Here is a 22,884-nt window from a genome sequence, read left to right as displayed (position 1 = left end):
GCCTTCAAGAACGAGGCTTCTGTTGATCAGATATGTAGGGCAGCGACTTGGTCTTCACTGCACACTTTTACCAAATTTTACAAGTTTGATACTTTTGCTTCTTCTGAGGCTATTTTTGGGAGAAAGGTTTTGCAAGCCGTGGTGCCTTCCATTTAGGTGACCTGATTTGCTCCCTCCCTTCATCCGTGTCCTAAAGCTTTGGTATTGGTTCCCACAAGTAAGGATGACGCCGTGGACCGGACACACCTATGTTGGAGAAAACAGAATTTATGTTTACCTGATAAATTACTTTCTCCAACGGTGTGTCCGGTCCACGGCCCGCCCTGGTTTTTTAATCAGGTCTGATAATTTATTTTCTTTAACTACAGTCACCACGGTATCATATGGTTTCTCCTATGCAAATATTCCTCCTTAACGTCGGTCGAATGACTGGGGTAGGCGGAGCCTAGGAGGGATCATGTGACCAGCTTTGCTGGGCTCTTTGCCATTTCCTGTTGGGGAAGAGAATATCCCACAAGTAAGGATGACGCGGACCGGACACACCGTTGGAGAAAGTAATTTATCAGGTAAACATAAATTCTGTTTTTGTGTTTTGAAGCCACAGCCTAATAAAATAGGTTGAGCTTGTAGGTATAATCAGATCTCTTTACTGTATCACATTGTGCACATATACCTGCTTCTTTATCTTATATCTGTCCTTAAAACAATCACCAATGCTTTGAGAGAACAATGGAAAATCAACATTTTATTACCTTATCTCTGCTTTATCACACTGGGAGTGTAATTTCTTCTGCTGGCTGTGTTTACAAAGCTTATTTATAGCTGGTACGCGCGGCCACAAACTTTCAGAATAGGTGGGGATACCACATGCTAAATTAACAATTTCAAATGCCAATATAAGGGTAAAGGAGCTACTTGTAAACAATTTAATACACTCCAGCAGGTAAAGTGGATCATTGGGAACAAATTAAAGGGGAGAAATTTTTTGAGTAAACTGTCCCTTTAAGCCCGGCCAGTCGGGAAGGGGCCAAGCAGCCAGAGATCAGCTCTTTCAGTGACAAAGTGCAAGCAGTAGAAACAAGGGAAAAGGGGTGTGGGGCACAAAGTATTCCAATATTTGAGGGAGGGTGGCCTTGGCAGCTCGGTATCCGTTATAAGTGTGTTGTGTATTTGCTGCTAGTCACTGTGTATAACTGTGTTGGTATTTCAGGTGTGGGACGCTTGCACTGAGTGTGTCATATGATTATTAATGACTATGTATTTGCTGCTAGTTAGTCACTGTGTTTAACTCTGTGGCTATTTCAGGTGTGGTATGCTTGCATTGCGTGTGTCATATGATTATTAATTAGTGTGTATTTGCTGCTAGTTAGTCACTGTGTATAACTGTGTTGGTATTTCAGGTGTGGGACACTTGCACTGAGTGTGTCATATGATTATTAATGAGTGTATATTTGCTGCTAGTTAGTCACTGTGTATAACTGTGTGGGTTTATCAAGTGTGGGACGCTTGCACTGAGTGTGTCATATGATTATTGAGTGTGTATTTGCTGCTAGTTAGTCACTGTGTATAACTGTGTGGGTATTTCAGGTGTGGGACGCTTGCACTGAGTGTGTCATATGATTATTAATGAGTGTGTATTTGCTGCTAGTTAGTCACTGTGTATAACTGTGTGGGTATTTCAGGTGTGGGCCGCTTGCACTGAGTGTGTCATATGATTATTAATGAGTGTGTATTTGCTGCTAGTTAGTCACTGTTGTAAACGATGTTGGTATTTCAGGTGTGTGGGACGCTTGCACTGAGTGTGTCATATGATTATTAATGAGTGTGTATTTGCTGCTAGTTAGTCACTGTGTATAACTGTGTGGGTATTTCAGGTGTGGGACGCTTGCACTGAGTGTGTCATATGATTATTAACTGTGTATTTGCTGCTAGTTAGTCACTATGTATAACTGTGTGGGTATTTCAGGTGTGGGCCGCTTGCACTGAGTGTGTCATATGATTATTGTTACGGTTGCCTCCAGGCTGGCTGGAAGTTGGACCGTAGAAAGGGATGCTCCTAGCGCTCACCAAAGGAGCAGCAGCACCGTAGACACTATAACTACTGCGTAGCCACCATACGTAACGCAGACTCTACGAAGGGGAGGGGGAGATTGGCTTACCTCCTCCTCCTGATACTCCGGCGGCCGTTGGGAAGGGAGGTCGATGCTCTCCGCTTCCTGTGGAACATGCTGCGGCTGGGGAGAGAGACCGGTTGTCTCCTCTCCCTGGAAGGCACACTCCAGCTGGGGAGGGAGGTCGATGCTCTCCCCTCCCTGTAGCTGGGTCTGTTGCTGGGGATCTGGGCCGCCTGCCCAGCATCCCTGTAGGGCCGGTAGAGAGACTGCGGTCCCATCTCCACCTGCCTGCTGGGGGTCCTCCCAGGACCAGTCTATGAGGCCTGCTGCCTCTGGTATCTCTGGTTGGGGAAGGAGACTGGTTGTCTCTTCCCTCTGCACGGTATACTGCTGCTGGGGAGGGAGGTCGCTGCTCTCCTCTCCCTGTAACTCCGGCTGCCGCTGGGGAGGGAGGTCGTTGCTCTCCGCTCCCTGTAACTCACTTTCTCGCTGGAGACCAGGTGTCCATACCCTCAAACTCCACAGTTGGCGCTCAAAGGCTCGTGCCGCTTTGTTCTCCGTATCCAATTTCAGGATGATGCGACTGACTACCTCCTGCGCAGGGTCTGGACCATATCGGACTAGCCGCCTCTTTACCTCTGGAATGAAATCCGCGCCCTCATAGCGACGGATCCGGTTGAGGTGCTCTTCACAGGGTTCTGACCAGTATCTTGTCAGCTCCATGCTGCTGTAGGTAGGGACGCTGCGCAGTGGCTAGCGTTGCCCTCAATAACTCTCCTACGATACCAGTGCTGTTGGGGTGCTGCTCCTTGCGCTAGGACGCCATCCCACCGCTGCCGCCAAATGTTACGGTTTCCTCCAGGCTGGCTGGAAGTTGGACCGTAGAAAGGGATGCTCCTAGTGCTCACCAAAGGAGCAGCAGCACCGTAGACACTATAACTACTGCGTAGCCACCATACGTAACGCAGACTCTACGAACCACCGCTGCTGGGCTGGTATCTCGCCGTCTGCTCTGCGCCCTGGACCTACGACCAGGCTCCATTAGGTGAACCTTTTCCTTCTGTAGCAATCCTTGTAGCTAAGGGAGTATGAAAAACATAGCAATCCCTGTAGTGATATAGCTGTCCCCTACAAACATGAGTCAAAGCTGCAAGTTAGAGGGTCAGAATAGGTCTGATGTGCTGGAACACACAGCCTGGTTTTTATTGAGGTTACATGCAAAAAAAGACACTCTCAGGGGGAGGCATAAAATCCCTGTTACGGTTGCCTCCAGGCTGGCTGGAAGTTGGACCGTAGAAAAGGATGCTCCTAGCGCTCACCAAAGGAGCAGCAGCACCGTGGACACTCTATAACTGCTGCGTAGCCACCATAAGTAATGCAGACTCTATGAACCACCGCTGCTGGGCTGGTATCTCGCCGTCTGCTCTGCGCCCTGGACCTATGACCAGGCTCCAGTAGGTGAACCTCTTCCTTCTGTAGCAATCCCTGTAGCTAAGGGAGTATGAAGAGCATAGCAATCCCTGTAGTGATTATAAGCTGTCCCCTACAAACATGAGTCAAAGCTGCAAGTTAGAGGGTCAAAAATAGGTCTGATGTGCTGGAGCACACAGCCTGCTTTTTATTGAGGTTACATGCAAACAGGACACTCTCAGGGGGAGGCATAAAATCCCCCATCACACATTTGATATTAGATAGAGAGACACTCCCTTTGACAGGCCACAACATTTACTTCAGCAGATAACATTACACACAATAAAACAATGCAGTCCACCTTATCAATACTAGTCTGATTAGACAATGGGAAAGTTGATCACTAAACCTAATTAGAGCTAATCCCAGCAGACTTGTATTTAGAATAGGTTTCTTGAAGCTGAACAAAATTTAACTCTTAATGGCACACAATGAAACTGAACCAAGTGGGAGAAAGCCAGGGACAAGTCATTTCACAGGTCTGGGGACATAGTCTTAAAGGGGCATTGTTCATCAAAGTCACAATATGTCCCCAGATGGTTCTTAAAGGGCCACACACACCCAACAAAAGTCAATATGTCCTCAGGGGCACAATCTTCCAGGGGCCATAGTCATGAGGAAGGAGGCTGGCAAATAGGCTTCTCCAAAATCCAGGGAAGCAGGGCAACCTTCCATTTAAAGGGCCAGTCACAAATAGCAGTTTGTAACATATCTCCCCTTTTGGAGGGAGACTAACAAGGCACCTGACCTTCTGTCGGTCAGTGCCTAAGTTAGTCTCGCAACCCACCCACAAATAAACACTAGCAGCAAAGCAGCCCCCCCACAACAAGTAGCACTGGCCTGTAGGTTCCAGGTTATAGGATGAAAGTGTAGCATCCTCTGCCTTCCTGGCGCAGCTGGGCAAATAGCTGATGGTACTTGGGGGGCAGAGGCCAGCGGCACTCTGCCCTGGTGCCAGCGCTTCTGCTGGGGTGAGGGGTTTGCAGGCCAGTCCTGTAACAAGGGGGTCTGTAGGGCAGAGGCCAGCAGCGCTCTGTCCTGATGCCAGCTCTTCTGCTGGGGGAATTGGGGCATAGTCCTGCCCGGTGGCAAAGGGAACGTGGGGGTTAACATCTCCACTGTTAACCCTGGGCCCAAGTTAGGAGTTAGCTGGGGAGGGGGAGATTGGCTTATCTCCTCCTCCTGATACTCCGGCGGCCGTTGGGAAGGGAGGTTGATTCTCTCCTCTTCCTGTGGAACATGCTGCGGCTGGGGAGAGAGACCGGTTGTCTCCTCTCCCTGGAAGGCACACTCCGGCTGGGGAGGGAGGTCGATGCTCTCCCCTCCCTGTAGCTGGGTCTGTCGCTGGGGATCTGGGCCGCCTGCCCAGCATCCCTGTAGGGCCGGTAGAGAGACTGCGGTCCCATCTCCACCTGCCTGCTGGGGGTCCTCCCAGGACCAGTCTATGAGGCCTGCTGCCTCTGGTATCTCTGGTTGGGGTTGGGGAAGGAGACCGGTTGTCTCTTCCCTCTGCACAGTATACTGCCGCTGGGGAGGGAGGTCGCTGCTCTCCTCTCCCTGTGGAACATGCTGCGGCTGGGGAGAGAGACCAGGTGTCCATACCCTCAAACTCCACAGTTGGCGCTCAAAGGCTCGTGCCGCTTTGTTCTCCGTATCCAATTCCCGGATGATGCGACTGACTACCTCCTGCGCAGGGTCTGGACCATATCGGACTAGCCGCCTCTTTACCTCTGGAACGAAATCCGTGCCCTCATAGCGACGGATCCGGTTGAGGTGCTCTTCACATGGTTCTGACCAGTATCTTGTCAGCTCCATGCTGCTGTAGGTAGGGACGCTGCACAGTGGCTAGCATTGCCCTCAATTACTCTCCTACGATACCAGTGCTGTTGTGGTGCTGATCCTTGCGCTAGGACGCCAATCCCACCGCTGCCGCCAAATGTTACGGTTGCCTCCAGGCTGGCTGGAAGTTGGACCGTAGAAAAGGATGCTCCTAGCGCTCACCAAAGGAGCAGCAGCACCGTGGACACTCTATAACTGCTGCGTAGCCACCATAAGTAATGCAGACTCTATGAACCACCGCTGCTGGGCTGGTATCTCGCCGTCTGCTCTGCGCCCTGGACCTATGACCAGGCTCCAGTAGGTGAACCTCTTCCTTCTGTAGCAATCCCTGTAGCTAAGGGAGTATGAAGAGCATAGCAATCCCTGTAGTGATTATAAGCTGTCCCCTACAAACATGAGTCAAAGCTGCAAGTTAGAGGGTCAAAAATAGGTCTGATGTGCTGGAGCACACAGCCTCCTTTTTATTGAGGTTACATGCAAACAGGACACTCTCAGGGGGAGGCATAAAATCCCCCATCACACATTTGATATTAGATAGAGAGACACTCCCTTTGACAGGCCACAACATTTACTTCAGCAGATAACATTACACACAATAAAACAATGCAGTCCACCTTATCACTACTAGAAGTCTGATTAGACAATGGGAAAGTTGATCACTAAACCTAATTAGAGCTAATCCCAGCAGACTTGTATTTAGAATAGGTTTCTTGAAGCTGAACAAAATTTAACTCTTAATGGCACACAATGAAACTGAACCAAGTGGGAGAAAGCCAGGGACAAGTCATTTCACAGGTCTGGGGACATAGTCTTAAAGGGGGCATTGTTCACCAAAGTCACAATATGTCCCCAGACGGTTCCCAAAGGCCACACACACCCAACAAAAGTCAATATACTCTCAGGGGCACAATCTTCCAGGGGCCATAGTCATGAGGAAGGAGGCTGGCAAATAGGCTTCTCCAAAATCCAGGGAAGCAGGGCAACCTTCCATTTAAAGGGCCAGTCACAATAGCAGTTTGTAACAATCCCCAATCACACATTTGATGCATTTAGATAGAGAGGCAACGCCCTTTGACAGGCCACAACAGCAGATAACATTACACACAATAAAACAATGCAGTCCACCTTATCACTAGCAGTCTGATTAAACAATGGGAATGTTTTATCACTAAACTTAATTAGAGCTGATCCCAGCAAACTTGCATTTAGAAAGCTTCTTGAAGCTCAACAAAATTAACTCTTAATGGCACACAATGAAAACCAATGCCTCTGTAACAGTGCTCCCCCTCTGTGGAACACTCTGCCTGTGTGGCACCTGGCTCAGCAAGTCCCATTCACTGAACCAAGTGGGAGAAAGCCAGGGACAAGCTATTTTACAGGTCTGGGGACATAGTCTTAAAGGGCCATTGTTCACCAAAGTCACAATATGTCCCCAGACGGTTCTTAAAGGGCCATACACACCCAATAAAAGTTAATATGTTCTCAGGGGCACAATCTTCCAGGGGCCATAGTCATGAGGAAGGAGGCTGGCAAATAGGCTTCTCCACGATCCATGGAAGCAGGGCAATTTTTCATTTAAAGAGCCAGTTACAAATAGCAGTGTGTAACAATTATTGAGTGTGTATTTGCTGCTAGTTAGTCACTGTGTATAACTGTGTGGGTATTTCAGGTGTGGGCCGCTTGCACTGAGTGTGTCATATGATTATTAATGAGTGTGTATTTGCTGCTAGTTAGTCACTGTGTATAACTGTGTGGGTATTTCAGGTGTGGGCCGCTTGCACTGAGTGTGTCATGTGATTATTAATGAGTGTGCATTTGCTGCTAGTTAGTCACTGTGTATAACTGTGTGGGTATTTCAGGTGTGGGCCGCTTGCACTGAGTGTGTCATATGATTATTAATGAGTGTGTATTTGCTGCTAGTTAGTCACTGTGTATAACTGTGTTGGTATTTCAGGTGTGGGACGCTTGCACTGAGTGTGTCATATGATTATTAACTGTGTATTTGCTGCTAGTTAGTCACTGTGTATAACTGTGTGGGTATTTCAGGTGTGGGCCGCTTGCACTGAGTGTGTCATATGATTATTAATGAGTGTGTATTTGCTGCTAGTTAGTCACTGTGTATAACTGTGTGGGTATTTCAGGTGAGGGACGCTTGCACTGAGTGTGTCATATGATTATTAATGAGTGTGTATTTGCTGCTAGTTAGTCACTGTGTATAACTGTTGGTATTTCAGGTGTGGGATGCTTGCACTGAGTGTGTCATATGATTATTGACTGTGTATTTGCTGCTAGTTAGTCACTGTGTATAACTGTGTGGGTATTTCAGGTGTGGGCCGCTTGCACTGAGTGTGTCATATGATTATTGACTGTGTATTTGCTGCTAGTTAGTCACTGTGTATAACTGTGTGGGTATTTCAGGTGTGGGCCGCTTGCACTGAGTGTGTCATATGATTATTAATGAGTGTGTATTTGCTGCTAGTTAGTCACTGTGTATAACTGTGTGGGTATTTCAGGTGTGGGCCGCTTGCACTGAGTGTGTCATATGATTATTAATTAGTGTGTATTTGCTGCTAGATAGTCACTGTGTATAACTGTGTTGGTATTTCAGGTGTGAGACGCTTGCACTGAGTGTGTCATATGATTATTGACTGTGTATTTGCTGCTAGTTAGTCACTGTGTATAACTGTGTGGGTATTTCAGGTGTGGGACGCTTGCACTGAGTGTGTCATATGATTATTAATGAGTGTGTATTTGCTGCTAGTTAGTCACTGTGTATAACTGTGTGGGTATTTCAGGTGTGGGACGCTTGCACTGAGTGTGTCATATGATTATTAATGAGTGTGTATTTGCTGCTAGTTAGTCACTGTGTATAACTGTGTGGGTATTTCAGGAGTGGGACGCTTGCACTGAGTGTGTCATATGATTATTAATGAGTGTGTATTTGCTGCTAGTTAGTCACTGTGTATAACTGTGTGGGTCGCTTGCACTGAGTGTGTCATATGATTATTAATGAGTGTGTATTTGCTGCTAGTTAGTCACTGTGTATAACTGTGTTGGTATTTCAGGTGTGGGACGCTTGCACTGAGTGTGTCATATGATTATTAACTGTGTATTTGCTGCTAGTTAGTCACTGTGTATAACTGTGTGGGTATTTCAGGTGTGGGCCGCTTGCACTGAGTGTGTCATATGATTATTGAGTGTGTATGTGCTGCTAGTTAGTCACTGTGTATAACTGTGTTGGTATTTCAGGTGTGGGCCGCTTGCACTGAGTGTGTCATATGATTATTGACTGTGTATTTGCTGCTAGTTAGTCACTGTGTATAACTGTGTGGGTATTTCAGGTGTGGGCCGCTTGCACTGAGTGTGTCATATGAATATTAATGAGTGTGTATTTGCTGCTAGTTAGTCACTGTGTATAACTGTGTGGGTATTTCAGGTGTGGGCCGCTTGCACTGAGTGTCTCATGTGATTATTAATGAGTGTGCATTTGCTGCTAGTTAGTCACTGTGTATAACTGTGTGGGTATTTCAGGTGTTGGCCGCTTGCACTGAGTGTGTCATATGATTATTAATGAGTGTGTATTTGCTGCTAGTTAGTCACTGTGTATAACTGTGTTGGTATTTCAGGTGTGGGACGCTTGCACTGAGTGTGTCATATGATTATTAACTGTGTATTTGCTGCTAGTTAGTCACTGTGTATAACTGTGTGGGTATTTCAGGTGTGGGACGCTTGCACTGAGTGTATCATATGATTATTAATGAGTGTGTATTTGCTGCTAGTTAGTCACTGTGTATAACTGTGTGGGTATTTCAGGTGAGGGCCGCTTGCACTGAGTGTGTCATATGATTATTAATGAGTGTGTATTTGCTGCTAGTTAGTCACTGTGTATAACTGTGTTGGTATTTCAGGTGTGGGATGCTTGCACTGAGTGTGTCATATGATTATTGACTGTGTATTTGCTGCTAGTTAGTCACTGTGTATAACTGTGTGGGTATTTCAGGTGTGGGCCGTTTGCACTGAGTGTGTCATATGATTATTGACTGTGTATTTGCTGCTAGTTAGTCACTGTGTATAACTGTGTGGGTATTTCAGGTGTGGGCCGCTTGCACTGAGTGTGTCATATGATTATTAATGAGTGTGTATTTGCTGCTAGTTAGTCACTATGTTTAACTGTGTGGGTATTTCAGGTGTGGGCCGTTTGCACTGAGTGTGTCATATGATTATTAATGAGTGTGTATTTGCTGCTAGTTAGTCACTGTGTATAACTGTGTTGGTATTTCAGGTGTGGGACGCTTGCACTGAGTGTGTCATATGATTATTAATGACTGTGTATTTGCTGCTAGTTAGTCACTGTGTATAACTGTGTGGGTATTTCAGGTGTGGGCCGCTTGCACTGAGTGTGTCATATGATTATTGACTGTGTATTTGCTGCTAGTTAGTCACTGTGTATAACTGTGTGGGTATTTCAGGTGTGGGCCGCTTGCACTGAGTGTGTCATATGATTATTAATGAGTGTGTATTTGCTGCTAGATAGTCACTGTGTATAACTGTGTTGGTATTTCAGGTGTGGGACGCTGGCACTGAGTGTGTCATATGATTATTGACTGTGTATTTGCTGCTAGTTAGTCACTGTGTATAACTGTGTGGGTATTTCAGGTGTGGGACGCTTGCACTGAGTGTGTCATATGATTATTAATGAGTGTGTATTTGCTGCTAGTTAGTCACTGTGTATAACTGTGTGGGTATTTCAGGTGTGGGACGCTTGCACTGAGTGTGTCATATGATTATTAATGAGTGTGTATTTGCTGCTAGTTAGTCACTGTGTATAACTGTGTGGGTATTTCAGGTGTGGGACGCTTGCACTGAGTGTGTCATATGATTATTAATGAGTGTGTATTTGCTGCTAGTTAGTCACTGTGTATAACTGTGTGGGTCGCTTGCACTGAGTGTGTCATATGATTATTAATGAGTGTGCATTTGCTGCTAGTTAGTCACTGTGTATAACTGTGTGGGTATTTCAGGTGTGGGCCGCTTGCACTGAGTGTGTCATATGATTATTAATGAGTGTGTATTTGCTGCTAGTTAGTCACTGTGTATAACTGTGTTGGTATTTCAGGTGTGGGACGCTTGCACTGAGTGTGTCATATGATTATTAACTGTGTATTTGCTGCTAGTTAGTCACTGTGTATAACTGTGTGGCTATTTCAGGTGTGGGCCGCTTGCACTGAGTGTGTCATATGATCATTAATGAGTGTGTATTTGCTGCTAGTTAGTCACTGTGTATAACTGTGTTGGTATTTCAGGTGTGGGACGCTTGCACTGAGTGTGACATATGATTATTGACTGTGTATTTGCTGCTAGTTAGTCACTGTGTATAACTGTGTGGGTATTTCAGGTGTGGGCCGCTTGCACTGAGTGTGTCATATGATTATTGACTGTGTATTTGCTGCTAGTTAGTCACTGTGTTTAACTGTGTGGGTATTTCAGGTGTGGGCCGCTTGCACTGAGTGTGTCATATGATTATTAATGAGTGTGTATTTGCTGCTAGTTAGTCACTGTGTATAACTGTGTGGGTATTTCAGGTGTGGGCCGCTTGCACTGAGTGTGTCATGTGATTATTAATGAGTGTGCATTTGCTGCTAGTTAGTCACTGTGTATAACTGTGTGGGTATTTCAGGTGTGGGACGCTTGCACTGAGTGTGTCATATGATTATAAATGAGTGTGTATTTGCTGCTAGTTAGTCACTGTGTATAACTGTGTTGGTATTTCAGGTGTGGGACGCTTGCACTGAGTGTGTCATATGATTATTAACTGTGTATTTGCTGCTAATTAGTCACTGTGTATAACTGTGTGGGTATTTCAGGTGTGGGCCGCTTGCACTGAGTGTGTCATATGATTATTAATGAGTGTGTATTTGCTGCTAGTTAGTCACTGTGTATAACTGTGTGGGTATTTCAGGTGTGGGCCGCTTGCACTGAGTGTGTCATATGATTATTGACTGTGTATTGCTGCTAGTTAGTCACTGTGTATAACTGTGTGGGTATTTCAGGTGTGGGCCGCTTGCACTGAGTGTGTCATATGATATTAATGAGTGTGTATTTGCTGCTAGTTAGTCACTGTGTATAACTGTGTTGGTATTTCAGGTGTGGGACGCTTGCACTGAGTGTGTCATATGATTATTGACTGTGTATTTGCTGCTAGTTAGTCACTGTGTATAACTGTGTGGGTATTTCAGGTGTGGGCCGCTTGCACTGAGTGTGTCATATGATTATTAATGTGTGTGTATTTGCTGCTAGTTAGTCACTGTGTATAACTGTGTGGGTATTTCAGGTGTGGGCCGCTTGCACTGAGTGTGTCATATGATTATTAATGAGTGTGTATTTGCTGCTAGTTAGTCACTGTGTATAACTGTGTGGGTATTTCAGGTGTGGGCCGCTTGCACTGAGTGTGCTCATATGATTATTAATGATGTGTATTTGCTGCTAGTTAGTCACTGTGTATAACTGTGTGGTATTTCAGGTGTGGGCCGCTTGCACTGAGTGTGTCATATGATTATTAATGAGTGTGTATTTGCTGCTAGTTAGTCCACTGTGTATAACTGTGTTGGTATTTCAGGTGTGGGACGCTTGCACTGAGGTGTCATATGATTATATGAAGTGTGTATTTGCTGCTAGTTAGTCACTGTGTATAACTGTGTGGGTATTTCAGGTGTGGGCCGCTTGCACTGAGTGTGTCATATGATTATTAATGAGTGTGTATTTGCTGCTAGTTAGTCACTGTGTATAACTGTGTGGGTATTTCAGGTGTGGGCCGCTTGCACTGAGTGTGTGTCATATGATTATTAGGACTGTGTATTTGCTGCTAGTTAGTCCATGTGTATAACTGTGTGGGTATTTCAGGTGTGGGCCGCTTGCAGCTGAGTGTGTCATATGATTATTAATGAGTGTGTATTTGCTGCTAGTTAGTCACTGTGTATAACTGTGTGGGTATTTCAGGTGTGGGACGCTTGCACTGAGTGTGTCATATGATTATTAATGAGCTTGTGTATTTGCCTGCTAGTTAGTCACTGTGTATAACTGTGTGGGTATTTTCAGGTGTGGGGCCGCTTGCACTGAGTGTGTCATATGATGTATTGACTGGTGTGATTTGCTGCTAGTTAGTCACTGAGTATAACTGTGTGGGTATTTTCAGGTGTGTGGCCGCTTTGCACTGAGTGTGTCATAATGATTATTGTATGAGTGTGTATTTGCTGCTAGATAGTCACTGTGTAAATAACTGTGTTGGTATATGTACAGGTGTGTGGACGCTTGCTCATGAGTGTGTCTTATGATTATTGACTGTGTAATTGCTGCTAGTGTAGTCACTGTGTATAACTGTGTGGGTATTTCAGGGTGTGGGACGCTTGCACTGAGTGTGTCAAATTGATTATTTAATGAGTGTGTATTTGCTGCTAGATAGTCACTGTGTATAACTGTGTTGGTATTTCAGGTGTGGGACGCTGGCACTGAGTGTGTCATATGATTATTGACTGTGTATTTGCTGCTAGTTAGTCACTGTGTATAACTGTGTGGGTATTTCAGGTGTGGGACGCTTGCACTGAGTGTGTCATATGATTATTAATGAGTGTGTATTTGCTGCTAGTTAGTCACTGTGTATAACTGTGTTGGTATTTCAGGTGTGGGCCGCTTGCACTGAGTGTGTCATATGATTATTAATGAGTGTGTATTTGCTGCTAGTTAGTCACTATGTTTAACTGTGTGGGCTATTTCAAGGTGGGGCCGCTTGCACTGAGTGTGTCATATGATCATTAATGAGTGTGTATTTGCTGCTAGTTAGTCATGTGTATAACTGTGTTGGTATTTCAGTGTGGGACGCTTGCACTGAGTGTGACATATGATTATTGACTGTGTATTTGCTGCTAGTTAGTCACTGTGTATAACTGTGTGGGGTATTTCAGGTGTGGGCCGCTTGCACTGAGTGTGTCATATGATTATTGACTGTGTATTTGCTGCTAGTTAGTCACTGTGTTTAACTGTGTGGGTATTTCAGGTGTGGGGCCGCTTGCACTGAGTGTGTCATATGATTATTAATGAGTGTGTATTTGCTGCTAGTTAGTCACTGTGTATAACTGTGTGGGTATTTCAGGTGTGGGCCGCTTGCACTGAGTGTGTCATGTGATTATTAATGAGTGTGCATTTGCTGCTAGTTAGTCACTGTGTATAACTGTGTGGGTATTTCAGGTGTGGGACGCTTGCACTGAGTGTGTCATATGATTATAAATGAGTGTGTATTTGCTGCTAGTTAGTCACTGTGTATAACTGTGTTGGTATTTTCAGGTGTGGGACGCTTGCACTGAGTGTGTCATATGATTATTAACTGTGTATTTGCTGCTAATTAGTCACTGTGTATAACTGTGTGGGTATTTCAGGTGTGGGCCGCTTGCACTGAGTGTGTCATATGATTATTAATGAGTGTGTATTTGCTGCTAGTTAGTCACTGTGTATAACTGTGTGGGTATTTCAGGTGTGGGCCGCTTGCACTGAGTGTGTCATATGATTATTGACTGTGTATTTGCTGCTAGTTAGTCACTGTGTATAACTGTGTGGGTATTTCAGGTGTGGGCCGCTTGCACTGAGTGTGTCATATGATTATTAATGAGTGTGTATTTGCTGCTAGATAGTCACTGTGTATAACTGTGTTGGTATTTCAGGTGTGGGACGCTGGCACTGAGTGTGTCATATGATTATTGACTGTGTATTTGCTGCTAGTTAGTCACTGTGTATAACTGTGTGGGTATTTCAGGTGTGGGACGCTTGCACTGAGTGTGTCATATGATTATTAATGAGTGTGTATTTGCTGCTAGTTAGTCACTGTGTATAACTGTGTGGGTATTTCAGGTGTGGGACGCTTGCACTGAGTGTGTCATATGATTATTAATGAGTGTGTATTTGCTGCTAGTTAGTCACTGTGTATAACTGTGTGGGTCGCTTGCACTGAGTGTGTCATATGATTATTAATGAGTGTGCATTTGCTGCTAGTTAGTCACTGTGTATAACTGTGTGGGTATTTCAGGTGTGGGCCGCTTGCACTGAGTGTGTCATATGATTATTAATGAGTGTGTATTTGCTGCTAGTTAGTCACTGTGTATAACTGTGTTGGTATTTCAGGTGTGGGACGCTTGCACTGAGTGTGTCATATGATTATTAACTGTGTATTTGCTGCTAGTTAGTCACTGTGTATAACTGTGTGGGTATTTCAGGTGTGGGCCGCTTGCACTGAGTGTGTCATATGATTATTAATGAGTGTGTATTTGCTGCTAGTTAGTCACTGTGTATAACTGTGTTGGTATTTCAGGTGTGGGACGCTTGCACTGAGTGTGACATATGATTATTGACTGTGTATTTGCTGCTAGTTAGTCACTGTGTATAACTGTGTGGGTATTTCAGGTGTGGGCCGCTTGCACTGAGTGTGTCATATGATTATTGACTGTGTATTTGCTGCTAGTTAGTCACTGTGTATAACTGTGTGGGTATTTCAGGTGTGGGCCGCTTGCACTGAGTGTGTCATGTGATTATTAATGAGTGTGCATTTGCTGCTAGTTAGTCACTGTGTATAACTGTGTGGGTATTTCAGGTGTGGGCCGCTTGCACTGAGTGTGTCATATGATTATTAATGAGTGTGTATTTGCTGCTAGTTAGTCACTGTGTATAACTGTGTTGGTATTTCAGGTGTGGGACGCTTGCACTGAGTGTGTCATATGATTATTAACTGTGTATTTGCTGCTAGTTAGTCACTGTGTATAACTGTGTGGCTATTTCAGGTGTGGGCCGCTTGCACTGAGTGTGTCATATGATTATTAATGAGTGTGTATTTGCTGCTAGGTAGTCAGTGTTTATAACTGTGTGGGTATTTCAGGTGAGGGCCGCTTGCACTGAGTGTGTCATATGATTATTAATGAGTGTGTATTTGCTGCTAGTTAGTCACTGTGTATAACTGTGTTGGTATTTCAGGTGTGGGATGCTTGCACTGAGTGTGTCATATGATTATTGACTGTGTATTTGCTGCTAGTTAGTCACTGTGTATAACTGTGTGGGTATTTCAGGTGTGGGCCGCTTGCACTGAGTGTGTCATATGATTATTGACTGTGTATTTGCTGCTAGTTAGTCACTGTGTATAACTGTGTGGGTATTTCAGGTGTGGGCCGCTTGCACTGAGTGTGTCATATGATTATTAATGAGTGTGTATTTGCTGCTAGTTAGTCACTATGTTTAACTGTGTGGGTATTTCAGGTGTGGGCCGCTTGCACTGAGTGTGTTATATGATTATTGACTGTGTATTTGCTGCTAGTTAGTCACTGTTATTAACTGTGTTGGTATTTCAGGTGTGGGACGCTTGCTCTGATGCTCTGATCACGTTTGATAAAGATGACATGGATGACATGGGTTATATTGTGGAAAATGATGTGATTATAGCGGCCCTAACTCGCCAGCTAGAAGCCATGTCAGGTACAAATGTCACCCTCATGTTGTCTGTGATCTGCATAAATATTGTACCAAATGAAAGAAAAGAAGATATTACCAATGTTGGTGTCTTTTTTTGTATGTGATTATTTCTATTCTCCATTGCAACCATTGTGTAAATTGTGTAATAAATTCTCAGGTGTCTCTGCGCCTCGCGCGTTCTAGTCTCTGCGCCTCGCGCGTTCTAGTCTCTGCGCCTCGCGCGTTCTAGTCTCTGCGCCTCGCCCGTTCTAGTCTCTGCGCCTCGCGCGTTCTAGTCTCTGGACTTCCATTTCCCTCTTGTTTCTGCGCCTCACGCGTGCTAGTCTCTGCCCTTCACTTGTTCTAGACACTTCTTTGATGTTATGCTCCTATATCGCTTTGCATAAATCTTTGCCCCATAGATAACACTTATGTGTGAACTCATTTGCAGATCGTGTGGAGGTTGTTTACCGGAGCAGGGCACAGGGGTATGTCTGGCCCCCAGCTTACCACAGTACAGACATAAGTCCTTGGGTACAAATACAGCTGACGGATGGACGGAGGCTGCAGACAAGACTTCTTGTGAGGACAGGTTTATTTCTCACTACATCCCAAACCTTATATTATTTGGTAGCCTGGCACAAGCTGTCCTGTCCTCAATCAGGGCTCACCTGTGCTAGTGTGTTCTGCAAAAACATGGGTTGGAAAACGCAAGCTTACTTGCATCATTTAAACAGCCCCTCCAGTTGGCGGCTTAGCATAGTCACTTATATTATGAGCACTGGGGCACCCCTGAGATCAACTTGGGCACTGATGTACGCTTTGGCCCTGGGAACGTCCTGAGGTCAGTTTGGGTACTGTGGTCCCCCTGGTGTACGCTTTGGCCCTGGGAGCCTCCCAGAAGTCAGTTTGGGTACTGTGGCTTCCCTGAGCATGCGGCAAGGCCAGTAGACTGAGATATCTAATCAGGTTCATGTTCAGTGCCACACCTGGCTAAAGCTTGTTTCTTGCAGATCGGTGCAGATGGCCAGAACTCTGTTGTACGAAGAGCAGCGGGAATACAGAGTCTTGAGTGGAGCTGTAACCAGACAGCCGTTGTTGCAACGTTACATCTGTCTGAGGTGTGTGTGTGGGGGGGTGAAAGGTTTGATTTTCATGTGCATGAAACAACTTGTACTGTAACCTATGTCCTCCATATAGGCCACGGATAACAACGTAGCCTGGCAGCGCTTCCTTCCTACGGGTCCCATCGCTCTCCTGCCGGTCAGTGCTTGCTCAGCTTCCTCTCTTATTGTTTGTAATAACTTTATATAGCTACATTCCTTGCTTATTTTATACAACCTCTTATACCTTCTCTTTTGTTCCAACAAACTCTCATCTGTTGCCATCATGTCACTACCTCTTTCACAGTTATAGTCCTATATCCCTCTGACCTTCCCTAAATCACCTCACACCTGTCCCCCTATCTGTGACCTTCCTTCACCTCACACCTGTCCCTATCTGTGACCTTCCTTCACCTCACACCTGTCCCTATCTGTGACCTTCCTTCACCTCACACCTGTCCCTATCTGTGACCTTCCTCACCTCACACCTGTCCCCCTATCTGTGACCTTCCTTCACCTCACACCTGTCCCCTATCTGTGACCTTCCTCACCTCACACCTGTCCCTATCTGTGACCTTCCTTCACCTCACACCTGTCCCTATCTGTGACCTTCCTCACCTCACACCTGTCCCCCTATCTGTGACCTTCCTTCACCTCACACCTGTCCCCTATCTGTGACCTTCCTCACCTCACACCTGTCCCCTATCTGTGACCTTCCTCACCTCACATCTGTCCCTATCTGTGACCTTCCTCACCTCACACCTGTACCTATCTGTGACCTTCCTCACCTCACACCTGTCCCTATCTGTGACCTTCCTCACCTCACACCTGTCCCCCTATCTGTGACCTTCCTTCACCTCACACCTGTCCCCTATCTGTGACCTTCCTCACCTCACACCTGTCCCCTATCTGTGACCTTCCTCACCTCACACCTGTCCCCTATCTGTGACCTTCCTCACCTCACACCTGTCCCTATCTGTGACCTTCCTCACCTCACACCTGTACCTATCTGTGACCTTCCTCACCTCACACCTGTCCCCCTATCTGTGACCTTCCTCACCTCACACCTGTCCCCTATCTGTGACCTTCCTCACCTCACACCTGTCCCCTATCTGTGACCTTCCTCACCTCACACCTGTCCCTATCTGTGACCTTCCTCACCTCACACCTGTCCCCTATCTGTGACCTTCCTCACCTCACACCTGTCCCCTATCTGTGACCTTCCTCACCTCACACCTGTCCCCTATCTGTGACCTTCCTCACCTCACACCTGTCCCCTATCTGTGACCTTCCTCACCTCACACCTGTCCCTATCTGTGACCTTCCTCACCTCACACCTGTCCCCTATCTGTGACCTTCCTCACCTCACACCTGTCCCCTATCTGTGACCTTCCTCACCTCACACCTGTCCCCCTATCTGTGACCTTCCTCACCTCACACCTGTCCCCTATCTGTGACCTTCCTCACCTCACACCTGTCCCCTATCTGTGACCTTCCTCACCTCACACCTGTCCCCTATCTGTGACCTTCCTCACCTCACATCTGTACCTATCTGTGACCTTCCTCACCTCACACCTGTCCCCTATCTGTGACCTTCCTCACCTCACACCTGTCCCCTATCTGTGACCTTCCTCACCTCACACCTGTCCCCTATCTGTGACCTTCCTCACCTCACACCTGTACCTATCTGTGACCTTCCTCACCTCACACCTGTCCCCCTATCTGTGACCTTCCTCACCTCACACCTGTCCCCTATCTGTGACCTTCCTCACCTCACATCTGTCCCTATCTGTGACCTTCCTCACCTCACACCTGTCCCTATCTGTGACCTTCCTCACCTCACACCTGTCCCCTATCTGTGACCTTCCTCACCTCACACCTGTACCTATCTGTGACCTTCCTCACCTCACACCTGTACCTATCTGTGACCTTCCTCACCTCACACCTGTACCTATCTGTGACCTTCCTCACCTCACACCTGTCCCTATCTGTGACCTTCCTCACCTCACACCTGTCCCTATCTGTGACCTTCCTCACCTCACACCTGTCCCCTATCTGTGACCTTCCTCACCTCACACCTGTCCCCTATCTGTGACCTTCCTCACCTCACATCTGTCCCCTATCTGTGACCTTCCTCACCTCACACCTGTCCCCTATCTGTGACCTTCCTCACCTCACACCTGTCCCTATCTGTGACCTTCCTCACCTCACACCTGTCCCTATCTGTGACCTTCCTCACCTCACACCTGTCCCCTATCTGTGACCTTCCTCACCTCACACCTGTCCCCTATCTGTGACCTTCCTCACCTCACACCTGTCCCCTATCTGTGACCTTCCTCACCTCACACCTGTCCCCTATCTGTGACCTTCCTCACCTCACACCTGTCCCCTATCTGTGACCTTCCTCACCTCACACCTGTCCCCTATCTGTGACCTTCCTCACCTCACACCTGTCCCCTATCTGTGACCTTCCTCACCTCACACCTGTCCCCTATCTGTGACCTTCCTCACCTCACACCTGTCCCCTATCTGTGACCTTCCTCACCTCACACCTGTCCCCTATCTGTGACCTTCCTCACCTCACACCTGTCCCCTATCTGTGACCTTCCTCACCTCACACCTGTCCCCTATCTGTGACCTTCCTCACCTCACACCTGTCCCCTATCTGTGACCTTCCTCACCTCACACCTGTCCCCTATCTGTGACCTTCCTCACCTCACACCTGTCCCTATCTGTGACCTTCCTCACCTCACACCTGTCCCCTATCTGTGACCTTCCTCACCTCACACCTGTCCCCTATCTGTGACCTTCCTCACCTCACACCTGTCCCTATCTGTGACCTTCCTCACCTCACACCTGTCCCCTATCTGTGACCTTCCTCACCTCACACCTGTCCCTATCTGTGACCTTCCTCACCTCACACCTGTCCCTATCTGTGACCTTCCTCACCTCACACCTGTCCCTATCTGTGACCTTCCTCACCTCACACCTGTCCCCTATCTGTGACCTTCCTCACCTCACACCTGTCCCCTATCTGTGACCTTCCTCACCTCACACCTGTCCCCTATCTGTGACCTTCCTCACCTCACATCTGTCCCCTATCTGTGACCTTCCTCACCTCACACCTGTCCCCTATCTGTGACCTTCCTCACCTCACACCTGTCCCCTATCTGTGACCTTCCTCACCTCACACCGTCCCCTATCTGTGACCTTCCTCACTCACACCTGTCCCCTATCTGTGACCTTCCTCACCTCACACCTGTCCCTATCTGTGACCTTCCTCACCTCACACCTGTCCCTATCTGTGACCTTCCTCACCTCACACCTGTCCCCTATCTGTGACCTTCCTCACCTCACACCTGTCCCCTATCTGTGACCTTCCTCACCTCACACCTGTCCCCTATCTGTGACCTTCCTCACCTCACACCTGTACCTATCTGTGACCTTCCTCACCTCACACCTGTCCCTATCTGTGACCTTCCTTCACCGTCACACCTGTCCCCTATCTGTGACCTTCCCTCACCTCAACACCTGTCCCCTATCTGTGACCTTCCTCACCTCACACCTGTCCCTATCTGTGACCTTCCTCACCTCACACCTGTACCTATCTGTGACCTTCCTCACCTCACACCTGTCCCCTATCTGTGACCTTCCTCACCTCACACCTGTCCCCTATCTGTGACCTTCCTCACCTCACACCTGTCCCCTATCTGTGACCTTCCTCACCTCACACCTGTCCCCTATCTGTGACCTTCCTCACCTCACACCTGTCCCCTATCTGTGACCTTCCTCACCTCACACCTGTCCCCTATCTGTGACCTTCCTCACCTCACATCTGTCCCTATCTGTGACCTTCCTCACCTCACACCTGTCCCTATCTGTGACCTTCCTCACCTCACACCTGTCCCCTATCTGTGACCTTCCTCACCTCGACACCTGTCCCCTATCTGTGACCTTCCTCACCTCACACCTGTCCCTATCTGTGACCTTCCTCTCCTCACCTTCACAACCTTCCCTATATGTGACCTTCCTCACCTCACACCTGTCCCCTATCTGTGGACCTTCCTCACCTCACCCCTGTACCCTATCTGTGACCTTCCTCACCTCACACCTGTCCCCTATCTGTGACCTTCCTCACCTCACACTGTCCCCTACTGTGACCTTCCTCACCTCACACCTGTCCCCTATCTGTGACCTTCCTCACCTCAACATCTCTGTCCCTATCTGTGACCTTCCTCACCTCACACCTGTCCTATCTGTGACCTTCCTCACCTCAAACCTGTCCCCTATCTGTGACCTTCCTCACCTCACTCCTGTACCCCCTATCTGTGACCTCCTCACCTCACACCTGTCCCCTATCTTGTGACCTTCCTCACCTCACACCTGTCCCTATCTGTGACCTTCCTCACCTCACACCTGTCCCCTATCTGTGACCTTCCTCACCTCACACCTGTCCCTATCTGTGACCTTCCTCACCTCACACCTGTCCCTATCTGTGACCTTCCCTCACGCCTCCACAACCTGTCCCCTATCTGTGACCTTCCTCACCTCACACCTGTCCCTATCTGTGACCTTCCTCACCTCACACCTTACCCTATCTGTGACCTTCCTCACCTCACACCTGTCCCTATCTGTGACCTTCCTCACCTCACACCTGTCCCTATCTGTGACCTTCCTCACCTCACACCTGTACCTATCTGTGACCTTCCACACCTCACACCTGTCCCTATCTGTGACCTTCCTCACCTCACAACTGTCCCCTATCTGTGACCTTCCTCACCACACACCTTCCCTATTCATGTGACCTTCCTCACCTCACACATGTCCCTATCTGTTACCTTCCTCTCCTCACACCTGTCCCTATCTGGTGGAATTCCTCACCCTCACAACCTGTCCCCTATCTGTGGACCTTCCTCACCTCACACCTGTCCCCTATCTGTGACCTTCCTCACCTCACACCTGTACCTATCTGTGACCTTCCTCACCTCCAACACCTGTCCCCTATACTGTGACCATCATCCACCTCACACCTGTCACCTATCTGTGACCTTTCCTCACCTCACACCTGTCCCTATCTGTGACCTTCCTCAACCTCACAACCTTTCCCTAACTGTGACCTTCCTCACCTCACACCTGTCCCCTATCTGTGACCTTCCTCACCTCACATCCCTGTCCCCTATCTGTGACCTTCCTCACCTCACACCCGTCCCCTATCTGTGACCTTCCTTCACCTCACACCTGTCCCTATCTGTGACCTTCCTCACCTCACACCTGTCCCCCTATCTGTGACCTTCCTCACCTCACACCTGTCCCTATCTGTGACCTTCCTCACCTCACATCTGTCCCTATCTGTGACCTTCCTCACCTCACACCTGTCCCTATCTGTGACCTTCCTCACCTCACACCTGTCCCTATCTGTGACCTACCTCACCTCACAACCTGTCCCTATCTGTGACCTTCCTCACCTCAACACCTGTCCCTATCTGTGACCTTCCTCACCTACACACCTGTCCCCTATCTGTGACCTTCCTCACCTCACACCTGTACCTATCTGTGACCTTCCTCACCTCACACGTGCCCCTATCTGTGACCTTCCTCACCTCACACCTGTCCCCTATCTGTGACCTTCCTCACCTCACACCTGTCCCCCTATCTGTGACCTTCCTCACCTCACATCTGTCCCTATCTGTGACCTTCCTCACCTCACACCTGTCCCCTATTTGTGACCTTCCTCACCTCACACCTGTCCCCTATCTGTGACCTTCCTCACCTCACACCTGTCCCCTATCTGTGACCTTCCTCACCTCACACCTGTCCCTATCTGTGACCTTCCTCATCTCACATCTGTCCCTATCTGTGACCTTCCTCACCTCACA

General features: G+C 47.5%; 1 protein-coding gene across 2 annotated transcripts in view; it reads left to right on the top strand.

The window, feature by feature from the left end:
• The window catches only part of COQ6 (coenzyme Q6, monooxygenase), a gene marked incomplete at its 3' end in the record, with an annotated part of 55,695 nt that extends 38,527 nt beyond the window's left edge, over positions 1-17,168 (top strand). Inside the window, 4 exon segments of one of the 2 annotated variants that reach the window (XM_053696696.1) lie at positions 15,806-15,929; positions 16,357-16,487; positions 16,919-17,026; positions 17,106-17,168. In XM_053696696.1, the coding sequence (XP_053552671.1) occupies positions 15,806-15,929; positions 16,357-16,487; positions 16,919-17,026; positions 17,106-17,168 (426 nt within the window). 2 annotated transcript variants of the gene reach the window in all.
• Between the last annotated feature and the right edge of the window lie 5,716 nt (positions 17,169-22,884).

This window comes from Bombina bombina, unplaced genomic scaffold (assembly GCF_027579735.1).
Source record: "Bombina bombina isolate aBomBom1 unplaced genomic scaffold, aBomBom1.pri scaffold_1235, whole genome shotgun sequence".
In the NCBI taxonomy this organism is placed as follows: domain Eukaryota; kingdom Metazoa; phylum Chordata; class Amphibia; order Anura; family Bombinatoridae; genus Bombina; species Bombina bombina.
The sequence above is the reverse complement of the archived record's forward strand: the minus strand, read 5'-3'. Positions and strand labels throughout refer to the sequence as shown.